General features: G+C 47.2%; 1 protein-coding gene across 6 annotated transcripts in view; it reads left to right on the top strand.

The window, feature by feature from the left end:
* LOC128574205 (somatomedin-B and thrombospondin type-1 domain-containing protein-like) overlaps positions 1-26043 on the top strand; it is a 41151-nt gene extending 15108 nt beyond the window's left edge. Inside the window, exons 1-6 of one of the 6 annotated variants that reach the window (XR_008376638.1) lie at positions 4725-5005; positions 15329-15523; positions 18048-18126; positions 19088-19198; positions 20554-20689; positions 20848-20964. Coding sequence is in view for 4 of the 6 variants with exons in the window: in XM_053574850.1 (XP_053430825.1) it covers positions 4771-5005; positions 15329-15523; positions 18048-18126; positions 20848-21024; positions 24522-24639 (804 nt within the window). In the remaining 2 variants the exon portion in view is untranslated. Of the gene's footprint in view, positions 1-4716; positions 5006-15328; positions 15524-16780; positions 16982-18047; positions 18127-19087; positions 19199-20553; positions 20690-20847; positions 21049-24521 lie in introns of those variants that run through there. The other 5 variants (XR_008376639.1, XM_053574851.1, XM_053574850.1 and 2 more) reach the window with 5 other exon arrangements.
* The last annotated feature ends 1734 nt before the right edge of the window (positions 26044-27777 follow it).

Consider the following 27777-nt stretch of genomic DNA (forward strand, 5'->3'; position numbering starts at 1 on the left):
AGCACATGCTGGCAAGTTCATGAACTTAACTGTTAGAACTTTGCATGTGTGTGCACCCGTGTGTGTGTGTGTGTAAAAAGCAACCATTCCTTCCTTTCCACTCCTTGTTTAGTTCTCCAGAAGTAATCACTTAAAATTTCTTTAGTTAAATAGAAAATACAAGGAATGTTGTAAAATTTTCAAAAGGTACGTAAAGGTAGAGAGAAATAGTAATTCTCCCTCCCTTCATCTCTACCCCTTAACTCCTCTCCCCAAAGGCAACCACTCTTACCAATTTATTATATCTCCTTCCAGAGGTATCCTACGCATATGTCAGCATTTAATATAAATAGACTTACAAATAGAAAGGGCAACATGCTACACATATCATTCTGTATCTTGATTTCTCACTTGACAGGGTATCTCAGAGGTCTTTCATATGGGTATGTAGATAACTTCTGTATTATTTGAGGAGGCTGTATAATATTCCATTGTAGGGATGGAGCATAAGTCACTTAACCAGTCCCTACTGAGGGACATTGAGGTCGATGTCAACCTTTGATATTATAGTGGCGCAGCAAATAACCTTGTACTCATATTTTCCTGCCTCTACCTGTAAGGATTCCTGAGTCAAAAGATACGTGCTTTTGTAATTTCGATATTGACAATTGAAATGGCACAGATGTGCTTGTTTGCTGATTTCATACTCAAGTGCCCCTTTCCTCACACCCTCCTCAATTCTATTAAAAAAAATCAATCCTGGCTTGGCGCCTGTAGCTGAAGCGGCTAAGGCACCAGCCACAAACACAAGAGGTGGCGGGTTCAAATGCAGCCCAGGCCTGCCAAACAACAATGCAATGACAACTACAACCCCAAAATAGCCAGGTGTTGTGATGATTGGCTGTAGTCCCAGCTACTTGGGAGGCTGAGGCAAGAGAATTGCTTAAGCCCAGGAGTTGGAAGTGGCTGTGAGCTATGATGCCACAGCATTCTACCTGGGATGACAGCTTGAGGCTCTGTCTAAAAAAAAAAAAAATAATAAAAAAAAATCAGGGTAGCGCCTGTGGCTCAAAGGGGTAGGGCACTGGCCCCATATGCCAGAGGTGGCTGGTTCACACCCAGCCCTGGCCAAAAACTGCAAAAAAAATAAATAAAAAAAATAAAAAATAAATCCTTTTGATCTCAGCTATGGAATTGTAGAGATATTATCTCTGTACTCTTATGTTTGAAATGTATTATAAGGAAGTTGAGCGTCTTCATATGTTTAATTGTCATGACAACTTCTAGCCTTTGTAGCTATTTCTTCTAGTTGTTATTTCCATAGATCCAGCTAAATGATGTGCTTATGTGGACACTCATTGATTTATCAGCTTTAGACATTCTTTATTGATTTTTGCTCCAATGCACGAAGATTCAGCTCACTTATAGCATCATCCTTGTACCTTCTCTTCCTGTCTTTCTACCATTCCTTTCTTTTCCTTTTATTTGTGAAAGGTAGTCCTGGCTTTCCATTATGGTAGTGACATCTCTTTTCCCCCTTTCCTTTTATTTTTTTTAAATAGACTTCAAAATTAAAAAAAATTTTTTTTTTTTTGAGACAGAGCCTCAAGCTGTTGCCCTGGGTAGAGTGCTGTGGCATCATAGCTCACAGCAACCTCAAATTCCTGGGCTCAAGCGAGTCTCCTGTCTCTGCCTCCCAAGTAGCTGGGACTACAGGCGCCTGCCACAATGCCCGGCTATTTTTTGGTTGCAGCCATCATTGTTGTTTGGCGGGCCTGGGCTGGATTCAAACCTGCCAGCTCAGGTGTATGTGGCTGGCGCATTAGCCGCTTGAGCCACAGGCACCGAGCTAAATTTTTTTTTTTTTTTTTGAGACAGAGTCTCACTCTGGGTAGAGTGCTATAACATCATAGCTCAGGGCAACCTCAAAACTCTTGGGCTTGCGCAATCCTCTTGCCTCAGCTTCCCAAGTAGCTGGAACTATAGGCATGTGCCACTACATTTGGCTAGTTTTTTTAGTAGAGACAGGGTCTTGCTGTTGCTCAGGCTGGTCTCAAACTCCTGAACTCAAGCAATCCACCCACCTCGGCTTCCCAGACTGCTGGGATTGCAGGCGTGAGCCATCTCGCCCATCCTAGAGTTTATTTATTTATTTATTTTTGAGACAGAGCCTCAGCTGTCCACCCTGGGTAGAGTGCCGTGGCACCACAGTTCACAGCAACCTCCAACTCCTGGGCTCTAGCGATTCTCTTGTCTCTGCCTCCCAAGTAGCTGGGACTACAGGCACCCGCCACAACGCCCGGCTATTTTTTGGTTGCAGCTGTCATTGTTGTTGGGCAGGCCCAGGGTGGATTTGAACCCGCCAGCTCAGGTGTATGTGGCTTGGCGCCTTAGCTGCTTGAGCCACAGGTGCCGAGCCCCTAGAGTTTATTTTTTATTTATTTATTTATTTTAGAAAGGAAAAAATCCTGGTTAGAACTCCATATGTGACTTAGAACCTAATCATGTTTATTTTTTAGACAAGTTTTAGGTTCAAGGCAAAAATGAGCAGAAAGTGCAGAGAATTCTCATATACCCCCTGCATGCCCCCTTCCCTATTAACATCCCCGATCAGAGTGGTACATTTGTTACAATCAGTGAACTTGTACTGACACATCATAATCACCCAAAGTCCATAGTTCCCGTTATGGTTCGCTCTTGATGTCCTACATTCTATGGGTTTGGACAAATGTATAATGACACCGTTATAATATCATGCAGAATATCTTCACTGCCCTAAACATCCCCCATGCTCTGTCCTTTCATCCCTCTCTTCCCCTGACCTCTGGCACCCATGAAACTTTTTCTATCTTCATGGTTTTGCTTTTTCCAGAATTTCATATAGTTAAAATTATGCAGTATGTAGCTGTTTTAGATTGGCTTCTTTCACTTAAGACTGTGCATTAAAGATTCTTCTATATCTTTTTATAGCTTGATAGCTCATTTAAAAAATATTTTAGACTAAATTAAATATATTTTATTTTTTAAAATGAGATGAGGTCTCACTATGTTGCCTAGGCTAGACTCCAACTCCTGGGCTTAAGTAATCAATCCTTCCACCTTGGGCCTCCTGAGTAGCTGGCATCACAGGTGTTGGCTACCACGCCTGGAAGCTCATTTTGTTTCAGGGTTGAATAATATTCCACTGTCTGGATTTACCACATTTTATTTACCCATTCACCTACTGAAGGACACTTTGGTCTTTCCCAAGTTTTGAAAATCATTAATAAAGCTACTATAAACATTTGTGTATGGATACAAAATTTCCACTCATTTGGGTAAATACTAAGGAACATGAATGCCAGATGCACTCAGCCTGACCAATCTTAAAATGGGTCTTTTGTTTTCTTGTTATTGAGTTTTAAAAGCTCTTTGTATATTTTGGATAGCCATTCTTTATCAGATGTGGTTTTTGCAGATAATTTCTTTTTTTTTTTGTGATTTTTGGCCGGGGCTGGGTTTGAACCCACCACCTCCGGCATATGGGACCAGCGCCCTACTCCTTGAGCCACAGGCGCCGCCTGTTTGCAAATAATTTATTCCGGTCTGTAGATTGTCTTCTCATTCTCTCGAGCCATATATATTTTCTTTAAAGAATAAATCTTTTTAAGTTTAAAAAACTGAGTCCAGGCTGGGTGGGTGGCTCATGCCTGTAATCCTAGCACTCTGGGAGGCTGAGGTGAGTGGATTGCTTGCACTCAGGAGTTCAAGACCAGCCTAAGCAAAAGCAAGATCCCATCTCTATTAAAAATAGAAAAATAGCTGGGTGTTGTGGCAGGTGCCTGCAGTCCCAGCTACTAAGGAGGCTGAGCAAGAAGATTGCTCAAAACCAGGAGTTTGAGGTTGCTGTGAGCTATGATGCCACAGTACTCTACCCAGGGAAACAGAGTGAGAGTCTGTCTAAAAAAAAAAAAAAGTGAGTCCATTTGAAGAGAATCATCCAGGAAATGGTAGTCAAGGTAATAGGAATATGGCAAAAAAAAAAAAAAAAAATCCAAGGGACTGAGGTTGGGTAACACTGGTGACATGTAGAACCTGGCTCCCTGCCTCCTTCCTGGCAATTATTCTTACTTTTTTTTTTTTTTTTTTTTGTAGAGACAGAGTCTCACTGTACTGCCCTCCGGTAGAGTGCCGTGGCGTCACACGGCTCACAGCAACCTCTAACTCTTGGGCTTACGCGATTCTCTTGCCTCAGCCTCCCCAGCAGCTGGGACTACAGGCGGCAATTATTCTTACTTTTTATATAGATTTTTTTTATTTTAATAGATTTAGGGGGCACAAATTGAATTCTATTACATGTATACATTGTATATTGTATAGTCTTACCTGGCAATTGTGGCTATTATTATTCTAATAACATTGGCTGTTACTGTCAGCATTACCTCTATCCTGTTAATCATTACAGCACACGGGCTACTGATGTTATTACTGCCATCACAATACCCACTAGTCTCTATCATAATACGGTACGTTGCTTTGATGACCTCTGTATCTTCTCCATCTCCCTGAAATCTGGAGGCCGTGGGAACTCTGCAAAGTTATTGCAGTAATTATTATCATTATCTTGGTATTTCATCGCCACAGGATCTGTGCCAAATTTGAATAGTACCAATGGAGGGGAGGATGTCAATTCAGTGACAGGTAGGAGGTGGCTCTGGGGAAGGGTCGGGCCCAGGAGCCTCCGCCCCTCCAAGGGCGGGCCACATAGGCTTTGTCCTCGTTGGCGTCCGTGTCCCCAGCCTGAGTCTGGCTATGGCCCCGTGTGGCGCGGCGCCGGTCCTGACCCTGGCGTTGGTCCTGGCCGCGATGGCTTGGGAACAGGGGCCTCCGGGCGTGTTCTCGCCCTGGCAGGGCTGCGCCGCGCTGGGCCGCTGCTGCCCGGGCCGTGACCCGATGTGCGTCGCCCGCGGGCCCCCGCGCTGCTTCTGTGATGAGGCGTGCGGTGCGGCGCGGGACTGCTGCGCAGACTACGCGCGGGTCTGCTCAGGTGCGCCCGGGAAGACCCGGGAATAGGAGGAGGGCTCGGAGCAGAAGGAAGCCGGTGCCGGGGAGGGCCGAGAGGGTGCCGAGACACTTAGGGCGTTCTGGAGTCGGAGGGGCACACGACCCGAGGGCACGGTGGGGCGGGGAGGAGAGGGGCCCGTGGCGAGTCGGGTAGGCGGGACATGGGGGGTCGCGGGCAAGGGGGGCGTCGCAGACGCTCTGGAAGTGAGAAGGAAGAGTGGGCTCTGGAATTGCTGGTGGAGAAAGACGCGCTGGGCCGGAATCTGTGCTTGGGAGTCTGGAAGGGTCGAATGGAGGGACCCCTGGAGGTGGTGGGCTGTTTGGGAGAAGGCGTTGCAAGGACTGCGGGCGGGACGTGGAGGGCGGCGTGACGGTGGAGGTTTGGCACAGACGCAGGACACGGCGGAGGGAAGAACATGGGCATGTGGGGACACGGAGGGGTGCCAGAGGCGAGGGGCGACGCGGTGAGGAGCGCGCAGGGAGACTGGAGACCTTGGGTTGAAGGTAGGTATTTAGTAAATGTTAGGTTTTCTTGCCTCCTAACTGGTCCCCACGTCAGCCTCCTGATTGCTGATTTAGTAAATAAAAACGCAGGACAGACCCTGGTGCGGTGGCTCGTACCTGTAATCCCAGAACTTTGGATTGCTTGAGCCTAGGAGTTTGAGACTAGCCTGGGCAATGTAGTGAGAACTCTTCTCTACGAAAAATAAAAATTAGCTGGGTGGTGGCGGGCCCCTTGAGAGGCTGAGCCAGGAGGCTCTCTTGAGCCCAGGAGTTTGAGATTGCCGGGAACATATTGGTCGGCTGTACTGGAGCTCCAGCGACAGAGAGAGACGTCTCAAAAAACAAAACAACCCCCCAACCCAGTTAAACGCGAACTTCAGATTTGAATTTCAGCTGAACAATGATTACTTTTTTAAGGATAAGTATGTCCTAAATATTGAATTTATATTTATATATTAAAATTATTGTTTCTACTTACATAAAAAATATTGGCTGATTTTCTGGAATTCATGTCTATCTGGGCATCCTGTATTTTATCTGGCAAACCTAGCTGGGTGATGGGCGTGGGACGTGGAGGGCTGCGAGAGAGGAGGGGGCTGCACTAGCTGTGTTGCAGGGATGGGTCACCAGGCAGGAGAGGCCGATGAGGAACCAAACCTAGGGCAGGGCTGAGCCTGGGAGAGGCATGGAGGGCAGGGATGGAAGGGGGCACCAGGCCACTTGATTCCAGGGTGGAATCAAGGGTGGAGAACTAGGAGGCTAAAACTGGTTAAAACTCCAGCAGGTGGGTCAGAGACCCAGGGGCCTGATAAATACTCAAATAAGGTCCCTTGTGGTCCGCTCATAAGCCCTGGCCACTGGACCAATCCAAGCATTCCTTGTAAAGGCCCCTCCAGAGTAGTGGCCACAGGGTTCGATATTAGGCTCCCTTCAGTTGAGTCATTAGTGGGGAGGACTCTGTCGGTTTTAAATCCTGGAAGTAAAATTTTCATACTCACTGGAGACAAAAATCTAAATTCTGTCACCTTTAAAGTGGACATGGCCCAACTCTCCAATGTCAGGGGGGAAAGTGATCTCAGGGTAGCCCTCCACCTGAGGGAGTACCACTGGAGAGTACTTTGGGAATTTATGTTTAAAAGACAGGGCTGGCTGGGTTGGCTCACAAGCACTTTGGGATGCCAAGGCAGGAGGATCACTTGAGGCCAAGAGTTCGAGAGCAGCCTGAGCAACATAGGGAGACCTCCATCTCAATTTTAAAACAATAACACACACATACATATTTCTATTTTATTCTATTCTATTGTAAGAGAGAGGGTGCTTTTAATTAATTAATTATTTATTTTTTGAGACAGAGTCTCAAGGTGTTGCCCTGGGTAGACTGTCATGGTATCATAGCTCATAGCAACCTCCAACTCTTGGGCTCAAGTGATCCTCTTGCCTCAGTTTTTCTATATTTTAGTACAGACGGGGTCTTGCTATTGCTCAGGCTGGTCTCGACTTGTGAGTTCAAGCAATCCACCTGCCTCGGCCTCCCAGAGAGCTAGGATTACAAGTGTGAGCCACCGTGCCCAGCCCAAGGGTGCTTTTTAAAAAAATTCAAAATGGGGAGGATCTAACACTCATTTCCCATTCTTTGGGTGCTGGGCTGGGCGTCTTATTGAACCTAAATACATTCTCACAATCCTCTGGGGTGCAGGTATACAATAATGTCCCTGTTTACCAGATAAAAAGTCAGGCCTCAAGAGAGGATGGGCTTTGGCCAGTCTAGGCAATCCAGCCGGTGGCAGAGCTGGGTCTCATCCCGGGTCTTCTAGCTTTTTGCTGCTTACAAGTAGGAGTAGCAAGTGGTGGAAGTTCAGACAGCAGTGAGATGAAAAAGTACTTTTGGGTGTCCTCACTCTAGATTAAATTTGGGGAAGGGCTGACTGTTCTGGGAATGCTTTTGTACCTGTCTGCTTTGTGGGTGGAGAGCACAGAGCCATGGGGATTTGCAGAGTGAGGCTCAGGTCTCCTGTTAGCGCCCCACACAGGAGCAGGCCAAGGGATCAGTGATACTTTCCCACGGCTTCAGCCAGACCCACAGACTCCCAGATGTTATCAGCTCCCCAATGGTTTCCTTCCTATGGAGATCTGGGGCTGGCGAGCATGGGAGCCTCAAAGCTTTGCCTTCCCCTTTGTTTTACTCTTTTGGAATCTTCCCCTTTACCTGGCTTGGGCAAAACTCCTTGTGAATAGACCCCAGAAAAAGTTCACTTTCCCACCTCTCAGGGGAGCAAGTAGGAGGCTGAAGTAGGGACCAGTTAGGAGGCAGAGAAATACTTGCTTTTTTCATGAGTGATTTAGGAAGTAAAATCAGCTGCCTTAAATAATTGATTATAGCAGAGAGAGATGTTGAGAATGACTAAAAAAACAAAAGACCCACAAAATAACAACCCTAACATTTACTAAATACTTACCAAGTGCAGGAAGGTACACTTTTTTTTTTTTTTGGTAGAGACAGAGTTTCACTTTATGGCCCTCAGTAGAGTGCTGTGGTATCACACGGCTCACAGCAACCTCCAACACCTGGGCTTAAGCGATTCTCTTACCTCAGCCTCCCAAGTAGCTGGGACTACAGGCACCTGCCACAACAACCGGCTATTTTTTTGTTGTTGCAGTTCGGCCAGGGCTGTCCGAACCCGCCACCCTCCCTATATGGGGCCGGCGCCCTACTGACTGAGCCACAGGCGCCGCCCCAGGAAGGTATTAATTTTAAGTGTTTTAAGTGAATTGGCTTCTATAAGCCTCATGACAATCCTATGGAATAGTGTTACCATGTCCATTTTATAGATGAGGAACTCTGGCACAGAGAGATTAAGTGACCTGCTCTGTGTCACACAACTTCTAAACAGCAGATCTGGGGTGTGAAGCCCCGCAATCTCGCTCCAGTCTTTCATATTTTATGGTTGCTGGAGTGTCAGAGAGACTCAGCATGTTAAGAGAGGGAAGTTTGAGTCTACAGGTGAAAAAGGAGCCCTTGACATCTCCCTCCTTTCGTTGAGTTGCAACTGGTAGCCACCTGCTGTGTGCCCAGCTCAGCTAAGAGCAGCCGGGACTGGAAGCAAGGCGGAGCTCTGGTGCTTCTCAAGCTTATAATCTGCTTTCTAGGAGACAAAGTAGTTGTGAAAAAAATAATTTCAACCTGAGCAAGATGAAGCTTGGAAATGATTGGTGGGGCTCCAGTGGAGGCAGGAGAGGGTGGAGCTGGAATGATAAGAAAGACCTTGAAGGACAGACACCATTGCATTTTCCAAGCTCTTTACTGAATGTTTCCAAGTATTTTATATATATTTTTAAAAATTAAATAGTTCTTTTCTTTTTTTTTGAGCCGGAGTCTCTCTCTGTCACCCTGGGTAGAATGTCGTGGTGTCATAGCTCACAGCAACCTCAAACTCCTGGGCTTGAGGAGTCCTGTTGCTTTAGCCTCCTGAGTGGCTACCACCATGCCTGGCTGTTTTTTTTTTCTATTTTTAGTAGAGATGCTTCGGCTGGTCTTGAACTCCTGAGCTCAGGCAATCCACCCACTTTGGTCTCCTGGAGTGCTAGGATTACAGGCGTAAGCCACTGCACCTGGCTGAGTATTTTATACTCTTAATTCTCATCTCAACCCTGTAAGGATGGATGTTTCCATTTCTTCTCTCATGTGCTCTTTTGTATTAGTCAGTATTCTCAGGGTTGTGACATAACAAATTGACTTAAGCTAACAGGGGCATGTATTGATTTAGGTAACTGAAAAACAGTAAGGATTCTGGAGCTTCAGGAATGGCTGGATCCAGGGGCTCTAAGGATATCATCAGGAGTCCATCTCTTTCCATTGTTCAGTTTTCCTTGTGTTAGCTTCATTCTCAGGCATGCTGTCACCAAGTGGTAGCAAAGATAGTGCCTAATAACTTCAAACTAGCATCTCTAGTGGAATGAGAGCACCTTTCCCCAGTTGTTCCAGCCAAAAATCTCAGGGCTGCTGATCACAGGCCCCCTTTGGGTAAGATGCGCATCCTTGATTCAATTTATCACTGAGCCCTGCAAGAAGGAATATGTCAACTGTTCATGTTTGGGTCACATGCCCCATCCCACGAAGGAGAGGTTGAGGCCAGCCCTTTCCAAACCATGTGGACTGAGAGTGGGGAGGGTTGGTTTGTTTCCAGAAACTTGAAGTAAAGAAGGTTGAGACTTTGAATAGGAAGAAGGGGTAGTAAATGACTGTGGATGAGCTGTGGGAAAATCTAGATTTGTAATCACTAGGGTTGGGGCTGTCTCTATCTATAATCTACTATCAAAAAATACCTTTTATGAACCATCTCAAAAGAGAATGAGCAGTACTGAGGGATTTCAGGTGACAGGCCAGGTCTGTATTCTAGAAAATCCTTTTGGAGACAATGAATAAGGCAGGTAGTCAGGGGCTGGGCTGTGAGGTTCAGAGCAAATGGGGCTGGGGAAGTCCAAAAAGGCATTACCTCATGAGCCTGGGCCTGTCAGGGTGGCTCAGTGAGAAATTCAGTCTGGCCCCAGTAGGGCTCCGCTGGCTCCATGCTATCAAGTTCTCCCGCGCTCCTCTCCCACCTCTGTTAGGCTGATAAGCTAAGATGTCCCCTTTGCTTAGAAAAGTGAGCCGGGCTTTGTTTTGAGAACACCGCCATCTGGTGGCACCTTTTTGCAGTGTCAGCCTGTGGTCTTATTTCCTTTGTTGTTGTGAAGGCAAGATTTGCTCGCTCAGGGTTCACTCACTGAGTCGCTGTGTGCCCAGCACTGTGTTTAGCGATGGGCTGTAGCAGGGAACAGGACAAACCAAGACCCTGTCTCCGTGGTGCTGACATTCTCGCGGGAGGAGGCAGACACACTGTGAATTATCACACAGCTGTACCGAGTTTGCCACCCTCTCCCACGTGCACGCTCCTCGGGCATTCCACAGATGTAAGCAACATGGGTAGAGCAGGTACAGGGTGGCGCCTGCCTAATTCTCTGCCAGCTTATCTTGCTGCAGCTGTACCAACCTCCTCCACATCCAACCTGGACCTTGCCTCAGGACTTTTGCACTGCCTGCTCCCTGTGCCTAGAACACTCCCCCCCAAGTGGCTCCCTCCATCTGTTCCCTGGGGGGGTCTCTGCTCAGATGTCCTTTGTCATGAAGGCCTTCCTTGAGTCCTCTTGTATAAAATAGTTTCTTGTCACCAGATCCTTGCCACTGTTCATCTGCCGTGTTTCTCATAGCATGGGTTACTAGTCGAAACCATGTTATCCCATGTTACTTTTTTTTTTTTTGTAGAGACAGAGTCTCACTTTATCACCCTGGGTATAGTGTCCTGGCATCACACAGCTCACGGCAACCTCCAACTCCTGGGCTTAGGTGATTCTCTTGCCTCAGCCTCCCAAGCAGCTGGGACTATAGGCGCTCACAATGCCCGGCTATTTTTTTGTTGCAGTTTGGCTGGGGCGGGGTTTGAACCCATCACCCTCGGTATATGGGGCCAGCGCCCTACTCACTGAGCCACAGGTGCCGCCCATCACATGTTACTGTTATTGTCTGTTCCCTCTACTGCTCCTCCAGGCAGGGGCTTTACCTACTTTGCTCCTGTATGTTCCTAGCATCCTGCTCTGCACACAGTAGGTCCCCAATAGGTGTTGAATGAATACATAAAGACCCCCACTGCACCAAGCACCTATGATATGCTCAGTACTTTGCTTTCACCCTTGCAACGACCCTGTACGACTGTGGTTTGCATCCAGGTTTGTCTGACTCTAAATCCTTGTTTTGATTTAGGGATTCTGCCTTGTAAGCCTCAGTTGCCTCATCTGTGAGATGGGTTTGACAACAGTGTAAATATGTTGGGAGTTGGGGTTCTGGCAGGTGAGAGATGGTACCCGCAGAAGGGTATAATGGAAGAGAATTTGAGATGGATTCTATTCACTCCTAAGGGACAGGAGTACAGAGGGACATGGTGTCATTGGACTCTGGTTAGGACGGGATCCATAACCAAGGGCTCCTGTCCCCCCAAGTCAGGGACTAGACTTGGCTGCACTCTCCTCCCACTCTCCTATCCCTGCTGGTATCCCCATTAGCTCAACTCTACTGGCTGTGGGGGACCAGGGAGGCTGAGTGGGCCCAGGATTAAATTAAGCCATGTAGGCGACTTGCTCAACTCAGCACCAGAGACAGGATTGCCGTGATTGTTCTTCGGTGGATGGTGACAGCACTGGAGGATTCGTAGGCTGTCATACTTGGTTTCTCCCCCACCCTTTCCTGCCCTCCCTCTTCATTTCTTTTATTTTTCTTGCTTATCCCCCCTTCTTCCTTTCCTCTTTCTTCCTTCTTCCTTTCTTCCCTCTGAACATTTCAACTCTGCCAAGATGGGCAGGTTGAAGGACTGTTTGCTCCAAGAAAAAAACATTTTAACCTCTGAGCTTTATGCAAAGAATGTGTGACTTTCTGAGGTGCCAGAAGCAACACCGTCCGTTTTCACAACACAATAACCCCTTTTTCTCACAAGCATGCACACTTTTTTCCCCTCTCATTTTCGTGTTATTGAGGGAGCGCAGTGTCTCACGGCTGGTGAGTACTTTTCCTTGTTCACTGCTGTGTCTCCAGCGCCTGGGACAGTGCTGGGCTCACAGTGGATGGTTGGTAAATATTTGAGGAGTGAGTCAATTAATTCTGACAGCGGTAGCCACCTGTGTGTGCAGGAAATGTTTGTGTTGTGCCGCTGACAAGACTTGCTGGCCCATTCGTAGAAATTCTGTTGCTGGAGAAGTGCACAGATTCTGTGTTTCTGCCAGACTGCCTTTATCCGTCTGATGTCCTTCAGTCCTGATCTGGGACTATGGATCTGATGTGAACACGAAAGTTCCAGCGGTGACATGATCAGAAAATGTCACCTGTGGTAGACACACGGAGCCCTTCAAGGATGAGGACCCCAGCTCCTTACTTTCTTCTATTATGATAAACTATTTCAGACCTACAGAATGTAGAGAGCATAATACAGTGACCTCTCAAGAAGGGGTCAAAAAGCTAAGAAACGAACCCTCCCAAATGCCACTGAGAGGTAGGCTGAGGTGCGAGGAGGGTGGATTACTCGAGCTCAGGAGTTTGAGACCAGCAGGAGCCAGAGTGAGACCCTGTCTCTACTGCAAAAAAAAAAAAAAGAAAGAAAAACTGAGGCAAGACAATCTCTTGAGCCCAAAGTTTGAAGTTGCTGTTAACTATGATGATGCCATGGCACTCTACCCAGGGCAACAGAGTGAGATTTTGTCTCAACAAATAAACAAATAAAGACAAACGCCACTCCAGCATCTGTGTCTCTCTCCTCCTGTCCCACTCTCCTCAGAGATGACTACAGGCTGATTTGAATGTTTGTAATTCCTATGCTTGTAAGGGTGTGTGTGTGTGTGTGTGTGTGTGTGTGTATGTGTGTTGATTTAGGGATTTTGCTTCTTAAACCCAGGTTTCCTCGCCTGTGAGGTGGGTTTGACAATAATGCAAATATAAATAGCCGGGCGTCGTGGCGGACACCTGAAGTCCCAGCTACTCGGAGGCCGAGGCAAGAGAATCACTTAAGTCAGTGGTTCTCAACCCTGTTGCGACCCACAGGAACTGTATTAAAGGGTCGTGGTATTAGGAAGGTTGGTAACTACTGGCCTAAGCCCAAGATCTGGAGGTTGCTGTGAACTGTGATGCCACTCTACCGAGGGCAACAAAATGAGACCCCATCTCTAAAAAAAAAAAAAAAGCAAATATATTGGGAGGTGGGGCCCTGGCAGGTGAGAGATGGTACCTGCAGAAGGGTATAATGGAAGCGAGTTTAAGATGGACTCTGTTCACAGAGGCAAGGAACAGGGGTAGAGAAGGACATGGTATTATTGAACCCTGGTGAGGACAGGATCCATAACCAAGGCCTCCTGTCCCCCCAAGTGGGGAGCTTAGACTTGGCTACACTCTTCTCCCACTCTCTGATCCCTGCTGGTGTCCGAACTGGCTCAACTCTGCTGGCTGTCAGGGGGCCTGGCTGCACAGGCTTCCCAGACCAAAGAGCAGAACAAAGAAGGGTGGAGAGTGATCTGGAACATTCCATACAGTATATTCTTGTGATTCACAGTAGTTATTATTTTTTTAAGACACAAGGTCTTGCTCTGTTGTAGAGACTGGCGTTCAGTGGCATGATCACAGCTCACTGCAGCCTCAAACACCTGGGCTCAGACAATACTTGCCTCAGGCTCTTGAGTAGTGGAGACTACAGGCATGTACCATCATGCCTGGCTAATTTTTTTTTTTTTTTTTTTTTTTAGAGACAGGGTCTTGCTATGTTGCCCAGGTTAGTCTCAAACTCCTGGCCTCAAGTGATCCTCTTGTCTCGACCTCCCAAAGTGCTGGAATTATAGGCATGAGGCATTGTGCCCAGCCCAGTTACATTCTATAATGTTAGCTGCCACAAACACAGAATTTACAAATACTGAACCATGGCTCTTAGGGGAAATATATACACATGAATCTCTCATAGATTACAATCTTAAATCCTAAAAACAACTCATCAGGGTTGATTTTATTTATGTTTATTTTACAAAAGAGTGTTATGAAGTGTTAAATGTCTCATCTAACTGTGCGCGATGTCTCAACTACTTGAGAGGCTGAGGTGGGAAGATCCCTTGAGTCCAGGAGTTTGAAGCTGCAGTAGGCTATGATGGTGCCACTGCACTCCAGCCTGGGCAACAGAGTGAGACCCTGTCTCTAAAAATGAAAAACTAAAATTAAAAATAAAAGAAAGAAAAAAGAAGTGTTAAGTGGCTTACCTGAGGCCACCTCATTAATGGGTGCCCAGAGCTGGGATTCAAACCCCATCCAGCTGGCCCAGTGTCGGAGTTTCTCGCACTACAAATTCCCGTCCCCCCCGTCTCCATCCTCCTCAGTCTGAAGCCAAAACAAGAAGGCAGAGAGGGCCCTAGTTTGACCTGAGCTGTGCTCGTCACATTGAGTGACTCAAAATTTTCACTCTGCACCTGTGAATAACTACAAAAGTGCTGCAAGGATTGACACATGATTTTAGCAAATAGGTGAATTATCAAATACAAAATCTGCAAATAATGAGGATGGACTGTATGGACATGTATTTACTATGCCTATAAGAATGTCTAATTACTGTAACACTGTTTTGCAGGGTTGGTAACTGTGTATGTGAGTAGTGATGGTGGATGTGTGTATCCTTTCCATTCCAGGTTGTTGACAGTGTGGCTGTGGTTCATTTTCTGTGCTACAGAGGAAAAGCTGGTGTTTATTAAGCACCTGCTGTGTGGCAGGGGTGAATGTTGAATATACCTTATCTCAGTGGTTCTCAACCTTCCTAATGCCATGACCTTTTAATACAGTTCCTCATGTTGTGGTGACCAACCATAAAATGATTTTCATTGCTACTTCATAACTGTAATTTTGCTACTGCTATAAATTGTAATGTAAGTATATGATATGAAGGAGATCCCCCCAAAGGGGTCACAGCCCACAGGTTGAGACCACAGGTTGAGAACCGCTGCCTTACCTGGTTGAATCCTGAAAGCCAGCCTATCAGGATAATACTATCCTCGTTATCATTTGATAAGAGAAGAAACTGAGGCATAGAGAGCTGAAGTTAGGCCACATTGCATGGACTTGGATTTGCAAGAGTTGTAGCACTCAGTGTGGTGTTTTGGGGGATTCAACTCATGGAGAAGGTAGAGGAGACCTGGTTCCTGGCCAGCTGACGCTGGTGGAAGCTGTGCTTGAAGACACCCCCTTCTCTTCCAGCTGTCTCCTGTGTTGTGGCTGGGTGGAGTGACTGGAGTCGCTGTGTCAAGCCCTGCCAGGTCTCCTACCGCATTCGGCAGAGGCATGTCCTACAGGAACCGAGGAATGGGGGTGTCCCCTGCCCCCCTCTAGAAGAGCGGGCTGGCTGTGTAGAGTACTGGAGCCGCCAGGGAGTGGAGTGCCAGCAGTCTTTGCGTAAGTAATGAGTAGGGTGGCCCCATGGGTGACACTTGGATGACCAGTCTGGCTGGACTGCAGGGCCCTCTATGAGTTCCTGGTGGGGCCTGAGTTTGGGTGGGACTTTGCCTTCCTTTTCCATGATCCTCCCACCTCCCACTTTGTGAATGAATTAAGAAGCCCTGAATTCCACTAGACTTCTCGATGTCTTCTTTCTAATCCTCTCCCTGTGTGAATCAGTCAGGACTTTGTTTGAATGCAGGTGACCTGAGCAAAAATTTGTGGCTCATGTGACTAAAATTCCAGGGGTTTCATTCAGGCATGGCTGGATCCAGGAGCTCAGTCAATGTTGCTTGGGAATCCCCACACTCTCGGCTCTGTTTTCCTTGTGTTGGCCCCATTCTCAGGCAGGCCATCTAGGCTTCTCTCCAACCAACTCAGCAGCTGGAAGAGAAGGCCTCCTTCCCTAAACGTCCTAGAATAAAGTCTTATCAGCTTTGCCTGGGTCATGTGCCTCTGCTAAGCCAATCAGTATGGCCAGGGCGGGGTGGAATACTCTGGTGGCCAAGTCTGGGGTACTGCACAGTATTCATTTCACCCCTGGAGTGGATCCTTGGTAGCCCTGGAACCCACTCTCTGCCCCACCTGTCCTGGGTCAGAGGATACAGCAATTAACAACCCAGACAAGAGGTGTAATTGGAGCTGGTGGTCTGGGGGTTCCTAGTCTACCACTCATCAGTCATGTGATCATTGTTTCACAGCCTCGCTGAGCCTCAGTTTACCTTTCAGTAGAATATGAATGGTAAGGTTGGCCTCACAGGGTTGGATTAGTCACTGATGTGAATGGGTGATGTTGTTAAAGGTTCCTATACAAGGCTCAGCGAACTACTTGACACTGAGCCACTGTTTTGCAACTATTATTCTAATACAGTGGTGAAGGGACAAGCATTAAAACATGCAAGTGAGATGGCGCTGACAGCAGATTGGAGGGATCAGTCATAAAGATCAAGTGCCTCTTAGCTGGAACAGTGAGCAAAGAAGGTAATTCAGCTGATGCTTGTTGAGCATGGATTATGTTCCACAAACAAATCATATATCATCTTATTAAGTTCTGACAGTAACTTCACAAGGCAGCTGCTAATATTATACCCATTTTGCTGATGAGGAGAATGAGGCTCAGAGAGGTGCAGTAACTTGACCAAGGTCACTCAGCTCTAAGGGAAGGGGGCTGGGACTAGACCCTGGGCTTATCTGGGGCTCTCCTTACTGCTTTAGGCTGCACTGAAGCACTGTGGCTACTGGGAGAGAAAAGGGCAAAGAGGCTGGGAATCAGGTGTGTATGGCAAAGGCTCAGTCCAGTCCCTGTGGCAGAAGCGGGGGCATCTGGTATGCCCGAGAGTGGCCTCCTCTAGGTCACAAGCATTAGTCCAACACTATTAATAAATCTTTAATTCAGCTCAATCACTCTGGGAATAGGAAGGGTAGAGACTTCCTATGGTAGTTTTATTTTCCTAAGGAATCACCAACTCTTGTGAACTATCACTTCTCCTCCTCTATGTTCTCTGTCTGGAAAGAAAGAGACTTGGAAGTTGGCCCAATAGAGTAATTTTATTTATTCATTTATTCATCCACCAGTGTATCCCCTCCCCCCCCCGTTCCATCCTTCCATCCTTCCATTCACTCACTTATGGATTCACCCACCTATTCACATCCATCCATCCATCCATCCATCCATCCTCTCTCCTTCCATCCTTCTGTCTTCCCAACCATCCAAATATTTCATCCATTCACCGGTTAACTATCCATCCTTACTTCCATTCATCATCTCTCTTTCTCTTCTACTCATTTGTCTCTCCGTTTCTTCCATCCTCCTATCTTCTCATTTGTCTATATATCATCCATCTTTCTTTTCTTTCCTTCTTCCATCATTTCAGCCATCCATATCCATTCATTTAGTTACTGACTCTTTTTTTTTTTTTTTGAGACAGAGCCTCAAGCCGTTGCCCTGGGTAGAGGGCCGTGGCATCACAGTTCACAGCAACCTCCAACTCTTGGGCTCAAGTGATTCTCCTGCCTCTGCCTCCCAAGTACCTGTGGACTCTTTTTGTTTTTTAAGAGACAGTGTTTCACTCTGTCACCCAGGCTGGAGTGCAGTGGTGTGATCGTAGTTCACTGCAGCCTCTGACTCCTGGGCTCCAGTGATCCTCCTGGCTGAGTCTCCCAAGTAGTTGGTCCTCCAGGTACATGCCCCCACCCCCAGCTCTTATCTACTCTTCCTAATCATTCACTTATTCAGTCACCAGATCAGTCATTTGAAAACTGTTTTTGAGACCCACTATGCACCACACCCTGGAGTGTTAGAGATAAATCTTCCTTCCAATACTATAAAGTGGGGACCAGCTACCCATTTCTGAGATCCCACAGTCTTCTTCAGGCTGTTGAGTAAGCGACTTGGATGCTAGGTGTACCCACTCCTGGTATCCCATTGTGCCACAGCTTGGGGTGCTGTCCTCCCTAACTCTTTTTTTTCTTTGGCTTATAGTCCCTGCTCTGATAACCACAGCCAGCTTTGGGAAAGAGCGGGAAAAGCGAGGTATTACCAAGAAGCAGGCCACAGAAGGGTAAGTGGAAGCCAGTGAACCCAAGGTCAAACTAAAGTTTGTGAATATTATTATTATTATTTTTGAGACAGAGCCTCAAGCTGTAGCCCTGGGTAGAGTGCTGTGGCATCACAGCTCACAGCAACCTCCAACTCCTGGGCTTGAGCGATTCTCCTGCCTCCGCCTCCCAAGTAGCTGGGACTACAGGCGCCCGCCACAACGCTTGGCTATTTTTTTGTTGCAGCCATCATTGTTGTTTGGTGGGCTGGGGCTGGATTCGAACCTGCCAGCTCAGATGTATGTGGCTGGCGCCTTAGCCGCTTGAGCCACAGGCGCTAAGCCTCTTTTTTGAACTAAATTGCTTTTCTACATCTCTCTCTCTCACTTTGGTTACTTCACCAGCTCCCCATTTCTTACCCAGTTATACCTTTTAGCTCATTAACATGGATTGGAAAGTCCTCAATAATTGGTCTCCATTCCACTTCATTCTTTCAACATTTACTGAGTGCCCGCAGGGGGACAGGTACTGTATTAGGCCTTGGGGCTATAGTAAGAAACAAAAAAAGGGACAGAAATACTTGCCCTCATTGAATGGACATTTTAGAGGGAGGAGGAATACAACAAACAGATAAATAACATGTTAGATGCTGCTAAGTGCTATAATAATAAAAAAGAAAATAAAGAAAAATAAAGCAGGGGAGGAAGTAAAGGTATCAGGGATGGAAAGGTGAGTTTTGAACTAAGATCTGGAGGAGGCTACCTAGGGGAAGAGGTGTCTGAAAGACAGAATGGTTTTCAGGCAGGCTATGCCTAGCATGTTGGAGGATCTGCAAAGCCTGTGTAGTTGGAGAGCAAAGAGAGAGTAGGAAATAGGGAGGCACATCACAGGCTTTTAGGCTGTGGTAAGGAGTTGGACACTTTCTCTCATGACATGTAAGTTGTGGCAGCTTCTGAGCAGAAGCGTTAACATGATTTGACCTAGGTTTTCACAGGATCCCTTTGGATGCTGTGTGGAGAGAGAATAGATTGTGGAAAGGAGAGGAGGAGAATCCGGACACCAAGGAAGAGGCAGCTGCAGCTGTCCAGGCAAGAGGTGAAGGTGGTTTGGCTGAGGGTGGTAGCTCTCTTGCCTCAAGAAGGGTGGATTGCAGGGAGTGGACACAGACCAGCAAGTCGAGGGTGGTGGTGATGGGGTTAAACTTCTACAACGATGCTTGGCACATGATAGGTACTCAGTAAACAACAATGGAAAGAATAAAGTCTGAACTAAGTCAGCAGCAATGGAGATGAACAGGAGAACTAAATTAGGATTGTTCTGATGGCAAGTGACAGAAACTCAACTCCAGCTGCTCAACGGAAAAGGAGAATTACTGGTTTACATAACTGGGAAGGAAGCTCTGAAACAGTAATATTTCAAGTATGGCTTATGACAAGAATGTGCAGAATGTTGTTGGAATCTGCTCTCATTGTGTTTCCCTTTCTCTTTCGAGAATTGGTTTCATTCTCAATCAGGCTGTGTCCCTGTAGTGGCCAAGATGGTCATCTTGGGGATATTGTGGGAGAGAAGCAGCTTCAAAGGCGACCTCTCTCTAGTTTCCCAGCATCATTTCCAGAAGAGAGACCCTGATTGGTCCTGATTGGATCCTTGGCCCATCCCTGAGCCAATCACTGTGCCCAGGAAGATAGGGGAACTCTGATTGGTCAACTCCAATCATGTGCCGACTCTAGTGGCACGTGTGGGAGCTGGGACTGGGCGCCCTGAGCGACTGCCTCTCCAAAACCTTCTAGGATGAGGGCAACCTTATCCTAAGTAAACCACCAAGAGGGAAACAACGTGTGTTGGGAAGACAGAATTTCCAGTTGTCACAGCCTTCTTGTACGGGTACAGACTCCTGAAGAGTTATGGGGCAAGTCAGAGAGGAAGGGATTGGGAACAGGTTTTGGGTGTATCCCTGTAAGAAACACGCTGTGTGCTCCTCGGGCCTCCTGGAGGCTGCAGCCACCAGGGGGCAGCAGCTTCACACAGCGTCATCCCCGCGTCCTCGACAAGCTGCGGCTCTTCCAGCAGGGGGTGCCATTTACTGCTATTTGTAGAAAAAGTTGGGCAGAAGTAAAATTTTGACAAATTGAATTTTATTTCAGAATAGGAAGAGAGCTCTCCCCACTCTAGACTGGGGAGCTTCCCTTTAAAATAATTATCATGCTAAATTATTTCTATAAAATGGGATCTTTGGGAAAAAATGTAATGGAGTGCTTAGAGTCTCCATTTAGACTCTTCAATTTAACTGATTCCATTTCAGGTGCGTTACTTATTAGCTGTGTGACTTTGGGTGAGTTGTCTCTCCCATCCTCGGTTTCCTAATTTGTAAGCTGGGCAACACCTTCCTTTTAGGGTTTTCCTATTTCCTTGGATCAAATAATTTATTTAGCAAATTTTTACCGAGCCAGGGACAATTGGAAGAGTTGGATCCACCAGTAAACAAAACAAATGAAAAAAATTCCTGCTTTTCTGGAGTTGGAGACAAAGGAGAAATAAAATAGTCTTTTGGAGAAAGTGCATGGAGCAGGGCCTGCCTGGCGCATGGTAAGCCCTCCTCAATGTTGAGAAAGCAGGAGCTAAGTCTTGTTGTATCGACATGACCCCAAAGGCTTCTATATCAGGGAGAAATTGTATCCACCTGGGCCAGACAGGCCATAAACTCTCACCAATGCTTGGGCTGGTGTCTTCCTGTGTGGCTGCAGGTACTGTATCCAGTTCCGGTTGGGGTTCATTCCAGGGAGCTGTGGGCAGGTGAAGGCTCCCCATGCCCAGTGGACAAAGTATCTGATCCAGGGCCACACGGTCTGCGTGAAGTGTGAATGGCCTGCCCAGGATGCCAGGAGCCAGCGCTGCTACGGGGATGGCGGTGGGGCCAGAGGGTGAGCCGTGGGACTTGGGCACGGGTAGGTGTGACTGTAGAGCCAGGAGCTTCTTTGCTGCCTGAGATGGTGCCTTGCGGGGAGAGATGCCTTCCCCTAGCCAGGGCGGGGCCCAGCACGGTCCTGGTCCAATGTCTGAGCAGATCAGCCAGCTAGAAGCCAAGCTCCTGCCACTTCCAGCCGTGTAATCATAACCTGTCTGGTTCCCAAGTGCCTCAGCTGAAAATGCAGATAATAAGAGGCGCTCGTGTGGGGCGGGGGTGAGGGTGAAGTGAGATTGTGCAAGTTGAGGACTTAGCACAGCTCCTGGCATCCAGCAAGCACTCAAGAAAAGAGAACTGATCTAATCATAAATGCTTACAAGTCCTTGAAAGCCAAGTTTGCTGGCTCTCATTTTATAGGTGGGAAAACCAACTCAGAGAGGGAGTGTGACTTAGTCAAGGTCACACATCAGGATTTCCCCAGATTTGACTTACATCAGTCCCCTAGACTGCTCCCACAAGAGCAGGATGTCTGAGGAAGCACTTCACATACTAATTATAATAATAGCTAACATTTAGTGCTTATTGTGAGCTGGGGATTATTCTAAACTTTTTATACTCATTCATTCATTCAGTGTTTGTTAAGCATGTATTATTGAACATGTGCCGGGCAATGTTCTGGGCTCTGGGAGACTATAGTGAACAAAGCAGTGTGGCCCCTTTTATGGAGGCAGCGTTCTGTGGTGAGGAGACAGACATCAGACAAGTAAATCTATAATTCTTCAGATGAGGATAAGTGTTAGGTAAAGATAGCAGAGGGAGGGCAAAGTTCTGGGGATTGTGATTTTTAAAAGCCAGGTCAAGGAGGGTGACACAAAGAAGGTGACATTTGAGCAGAGATCTGAAGGATATGAGAGAGGGAGCCATGTGGATATCTAGGGGAAGGGTCTTACAGGCAGAGGATGTGGCAAGTGCAAAGGCCCTGAGGTGGAACGTGCCTGCTGCATTTGAGGAAGAAGAGAGGCCAGTGTGGCAAAAGCAGAGTGAGGACAAGAGGGCGTGCAAGGAGGCACAGTCACCCTAACACACAGTGTGCTATTGAAATACTTCTAGGGTCTCTGCTTTCCAGATGGGGAGACTGAGGTGCAGAGGGGTGCCTGGGGTTGTACACCTAACAAGAGGCAGAAATGAACCTAAACCTCTCAGACCCCCAAGCCAAGGTCTCAAGTGTAGTCCAGACTGCTTCCCACTGAACGCTTGGGGATTATCATGTTGTGGGAACACGAGCTGTCTCTGGGGTCTGTCCAGGGGAGTTCTTCTACCATTTCCTTTGAAAATTAAGCTGTCCTGCTTTCTGCAAGCCTAGAGTAGGGCGTGCCAGGTAGGGCGATAGAACAGGTGTGTCTGGACAAGCAGCACTGGGGCCACACAAATTGGGGTTCAGATTCTATCTCTGCCCCTTACCAGCTGTGTGACTCTGGGCAGGGCTGCCCCCTGACTCTGCTAGTCCCCACCACATAGGATTGTGGAGAGAATCTCGAGCCCTTTGTTCAGCACCTGACCCTTTGCAGATACTTAGTAATGGGAGCTGCTGTCATCCTGTCTCATCTGTAGAATAGGTGTAATAAAACCTACTTTGTGAAAATGAGGCATTATGGGTGTGATGAGTCTACATAGAAAGTGCCCAGTAAATAAATGTCCAACAATATTAACATATTATCCCAGGGTAGGGAGGCCTTTGCTGCCAACTGCCCTCCAACCTCCCTCCCATGTACTGCCCTGGACCTGAGATTCCATCATTAGAGATTCATTCTTTGGGATAGGGGCTTAATTTCTCAGAGCCTCAGTTTATCCATCCTCTGATTAATGACAAATTTCCCTTTGGATGTAAATACTCTGGCACGTGAAACATGGCACTTTCACAAGGCTGAGAGGAAGGTCTCAGAGAACCCTGTCTTCCACCAGGGATGGGGAGGAACAGAAAAGAGAGCCAGGCCTGTGTCACAGAGAGGCATCTCTCCACGCTCCCCCCACGGCCAGGGCCACAGAACAGGTGATGGAAGCTCTGACTGGGGCATGAGCTAACCAGGAAGGACTTGGCAGAGCAGGGGGATCAAAGCGAGGACAGAGATGAGCCGCCAGCCAGATTCTTTCCGTGGGCAGCTGGCGAGAGCGGGCATGCAAAGGGCATGGGCCTGGAGGGGGATTAGCTTGTCAGTTGGGGATTGTAGGAGGGTTTACGTAGCCTGAGAAGGATCTCTGAGTTTGGGACAAGCAGAAGGAACCCTTGCCATGATGAGCCACTCATCTAAAGTTTAGGCACCACCGAGGTGCTTTACCAGTGTATTCGCAGTCAGTCTTCACAAGCCCTTTTGAGACAAGTGACATTAACTCCATTTTCTGTAACGGTGGTGGCAATAATAATAGTAACTTTAGGTTTTGTGGTTTGTGAAGCGCCCAGCAGGTGCCGGGTACTGTGCTTCCAAGCTTCTAGTCGTGACTGGTACATAACAGGCACTCACTCAGTGTTTCTTATTGTTCTTTTGCATTTTTAAAAAAGATTTGAATTATATCTACACAAAATTGGCTAAAACAATATGAACAAGTTAACAAATGTTTGGGAAGGAGACACATCTAAGTAGTCACTGCCCAGGCAAGGAACAGAACCTGGCTGGCCCCCAGACTCTCTGGGGCCCCCTTGTAGCCTAGCCCCTCCCCCATAAAGGCAGCCTGGAGCTTCTTGTAGAGTGTTACTCACCTTGGTGAAGATCCCCAAATTCTATAGTTTAATTTTTTCCCTTAACATTATACGAACCAACAATGCAGGGTATACCCTTTGGAATTTTGTTCTATATGAAGTTTGCAAGGGTTGTCATAGCATTAGATGTCGTTTATTCTTGTTGCTGAGATGGTTTGCTAGTATTATTATTATCATTTTTATTTTCTCTGCACACAGTATCTCATATAACTCACCCAACACCATAGACAGGAGGAAATTATTGAGATCTCTTGTTTTTCGCTGAGGAGAGGGAGACTCCTGGGAGCTGGGTCACAAACCCTACTTGGTCCCAGAATCTGTGTTCTTAGCCACTCCACTGTGTTGCCTTCCAAAGAGGAAGGGAAGGAAGCACAGAGAGGTTCACCAACTTGCCCAAGTTTGCCCAGCAGGGCATGATAGCACCAACTCCCCAGACTCTCAGAACTGACTCGGATTGCCCCATGTGGCCTGGGAGGATTGGTGGCTCTGTGGCCATCTTGAGGCTGACTTCTCCATAAGGGCCCAGTGCTCACACACTATTAAGTCCCACAAAACTACTTTAATTGTAATTTCTTTTAAAACCAGAAGAATAAGAATCTACATTATAATAATAACCTATGGCTAATAATGAACCCAGGCTGGTTAATGTTCATCTTCATATGATGCAGTCAGAACCATGGAGAAAGGGACCCACAGAGGCAAGTGTCCTTGGAGCTCAAGAAGTCATAACTCGACTGAGCCAGCCGTGTCTCTTGCAGGAACAAGCTGTTGCTGTGGCAAGCAGCTGGCCACCCCCGGTGCCGAGGAACCTGGGAGAGGCTAGGGCAGCTCCGGGATTGTTCCTGCCCCACCGTCCACAGCCTCGTCTTCATCTAGCATCTGTGCCCCAACTGTCCAGAGCCCTCTTTCCAAAGCCCTGGGAGATGCCAGGGAAACCCGCAGGACAAGCGAGTGGGGAGAAGTCTGCAATTTTGAGACTGATGGAAAAAGCCTTGTCGTTATGTTGACACTGAAAATAGCATTATATTTCTGCTAAGTGCTAGCTGAGTCACAGCCCTATTGACACTGCCTTCCACTCCAGGACTTCCCAAATTTCATCTCAATACACTCTTCTGGCCTTTGCTCTATTCTACATACCAAACATTTGATTTTTAAAATTGACTCTCTGCCCCCCCACCTTTTTTTTACTTAAATAAATTTATTTTAAAAGGAAACTTAAATATGTGTGACTGAACAGAAAACATTTTATCACAATTACAAATGAAAATAAGAATAGCAAACACTTAATAAGCACCTGTAGAGGGCCACGCACTGTCTCGGTGTTTTACACATAGTAGGTGTGATTATTATCTCCATATTGCAAGTGAGAAAATTGAGGCTCAGAGAGGTTAGGCCACTTGGTCAAGGTTGCACAGCTAGTGCATGGCAGAGTGGGGATTTGAACCATGAGCTCCAACTTCTGCTTTGGTTCCCCACACTAATATGTCAGCTCCACAAGGGCAGGGATTTGGGTCTGTGTGTCCCTGGGCCTAAAACAGTGCCTGACTTACAATAATATTCAATAAATTTTGTTGAATAAAGAAGAATATATAAATGATTAATCAGTTGCCATAATAAGAAGAAAATCAGAAAAATAAATGCAATGGAAACTAAGCAAGTCTGGCTAGGTGTTGCCTGCCCAAGGTACTGAGCAGGAAGCCCAATTTCCTTATTCAAACAAGTTAGCAAGCGAAGATGGTAAGGACACACGAGTGGCCAATGGAGACTTGCTCCTTGACAAAATTATTAGAGACTTGAAAGGAGCCTAATTTTCTCCCCTTAGGAGTCAGTTGTTATTAATATTTTTTAACAGCTAATTCACATACCACACTATTAACCCATTGAAAATGTACAATTCAATCCTTTTTAGTGTGCAAAAAATTGCACGCCCTTCACCATGGTCTAATTTTAGAGCATTTTGTTACCTCCCAAAGAACCGTGTGCTCACTAGCAGTCACTTCTCATTCCTTTGACCCTTCCAGCCCTTAGCAACCATTAATCTTTTTCTGTTTTTATGGGTTTGCCTCTTCTGGACCTTTCACGGAAATGGAGTCGCACATGTGATCTTTTGTGATGAGCTGTTTTCCTTCGGTAGAGTGTTTTCAAGCTTTCTCCATCTTGCAGCAGGAATCAGTCTTGGAGTCTATAATTTAATGCCACGTCCTGGGGTCGGGTAAAACTGTCTCAGATGTGCATCCCTCACATCGGGAATCACTGCTGGAATGAATAAGGAACGCCAGTGGGGAGTCGCAGCTCAGTCCTCCCACTGGCTCTAAGTGTGATCCCGGGCTTCCCTGCCATGGGCTGAGGGAGGGAGGTTATTTTTTCAGCTGTCCTTGGGACTGGGCAGGAACCGGCTCGAAGGTGACTGCTACTCGATCCTCTTTCCTAAATCAGGACTCTGGGTGCTCCTGGGAATCACTGTCTGTTCCTGCTGTCTGGGAGTACAAGTGAGTCACTGGGTGAGCATTTTGGCAGCACCTGCATGGCCGGCCAGAGGTGAGGAGCAGGCAAAGGGCAATGGAGGGCTAAAGGAACAAGGAGGCCAGCGAGGAGCTGCCCGGCTCACATCCAGGACAAGTTCCTGGCAGCTGACATTTCTGCCTTTGCCCCTGAATAGCCACAGGAGGCCATTTTATGTGGAAATTGCCTTGTGTGCATAGCTGCTCCCTTCCCAAGAGAACTGTGTCTGACACCTACCGAGGCTCCATAGTGTCTAATTTTTGGTGACCCTTATAGCTGCCATTTTTCAGCCCCTAAACAGTGGTGCCTGTTTTAATCCCCTTTAATAAGGTAGGTGATCTTTCCCCCATTTACAGATGAGGAAACTGAGGCTCAGGGAAGTCAAATGACTTGCCCAAGTTCTCATGATTAGATCCCAGGGCCTGTGCTCTTGACTAAATAGGAAGGCAGAGGCTGTGGTGGGGAACAGCTTTGTCATGGGTATCCAGAAGGCAGCACCAGCTTTTAGGTACCATGAAATGGGATGTTTATTTACCTTGGATGCTCCCTCTGGAGTGTAGAGCTGGCACTTGTGCAGGGACTCAGAGAATCTACTGGGGAGGGGGAGGCGTCTCCATGTAGACAATTCTTTAAAAAAACAAAAAACCAGATCAGAAATGTGTTGGGCTGGCAGAAGGAGTACTCAGTGTGATGTTTTGGAGAGTTACCTTACACCTTCCACACCTAAGGGCCTCAGGTTCCTATATTAGTCAAGGCCCTATGGGGAATGGGTGACAGAAGTCAACCAACTTTAGCAGGAAGGGGAATTTATTGACTCATGTAATTAAAATATTCAGAATAGATCTACCTTCAGGTATAGCTGGATCCAGGTGTTTAAAGGGTGAAGGTGTTGTATGATTTCTTTTGACCCTGCTGTCCCCTGCACTGGTTTCATTCTTAGGCAGGCACCTTGTGGTGGCAGAGATGGCTGCCAGCAGTACTAGGCTTTCTTCCTCCCAGTTCAACATCACTAAGGGGGAAGACAGTGTCTCCTTTCCAATGACCTCAGCCTCAGCTAAAGTCCGGAGGTTGCTGCTTGTTGGCCTGGCTCATCTCACACACTGGTTCCTACTCCTGCACCAAGGGTGGTGGAGTGGGGGGTGGACGGTTCTGATTGGCTGGGCTGGGTCAGGTGCACATACCTGGTGGGAGGATGAGCCCCATGGATTATGAGTAGGGAAGGGATGATGCTCCTAGGAAATCTCAGGGTGTAGTATCAGAAGCAGCAGGAACAGGGGCTGCACACATTTCAGACAAAAGGCATCCTCCTCACGGGAGATGGAGAATGTACATCCACCTATCTGGCTTTGCCACCAACTTACTCTGGGAACCGGAACAAGCCATCTCCCTTATCCGAGTCTCAGTTTCCTCATCTGAACAGTGAAGATCTCTAAGGGCTCATCTAACTCTGAACTTCTAAAGCCAACAGGCTTCATGCAGCCAACAGCCCAGCCCCCCTAGCTTAACGGATCC

Source organism: Nycticebus coucang, chromosome 21 (genome assembly GCF_027406575.1).
Source record: "Nycticebus coucang isolate mNycCou1 chromosome 21, mNycCou1.pri, whole genome shotgun sequence".
Taxonomy (NCBI): Eukaryota; Metazoa; Chordata; class Mammalia; order Primates; family Lorisidae; genus Nycticebus; species Nycticebus coucang.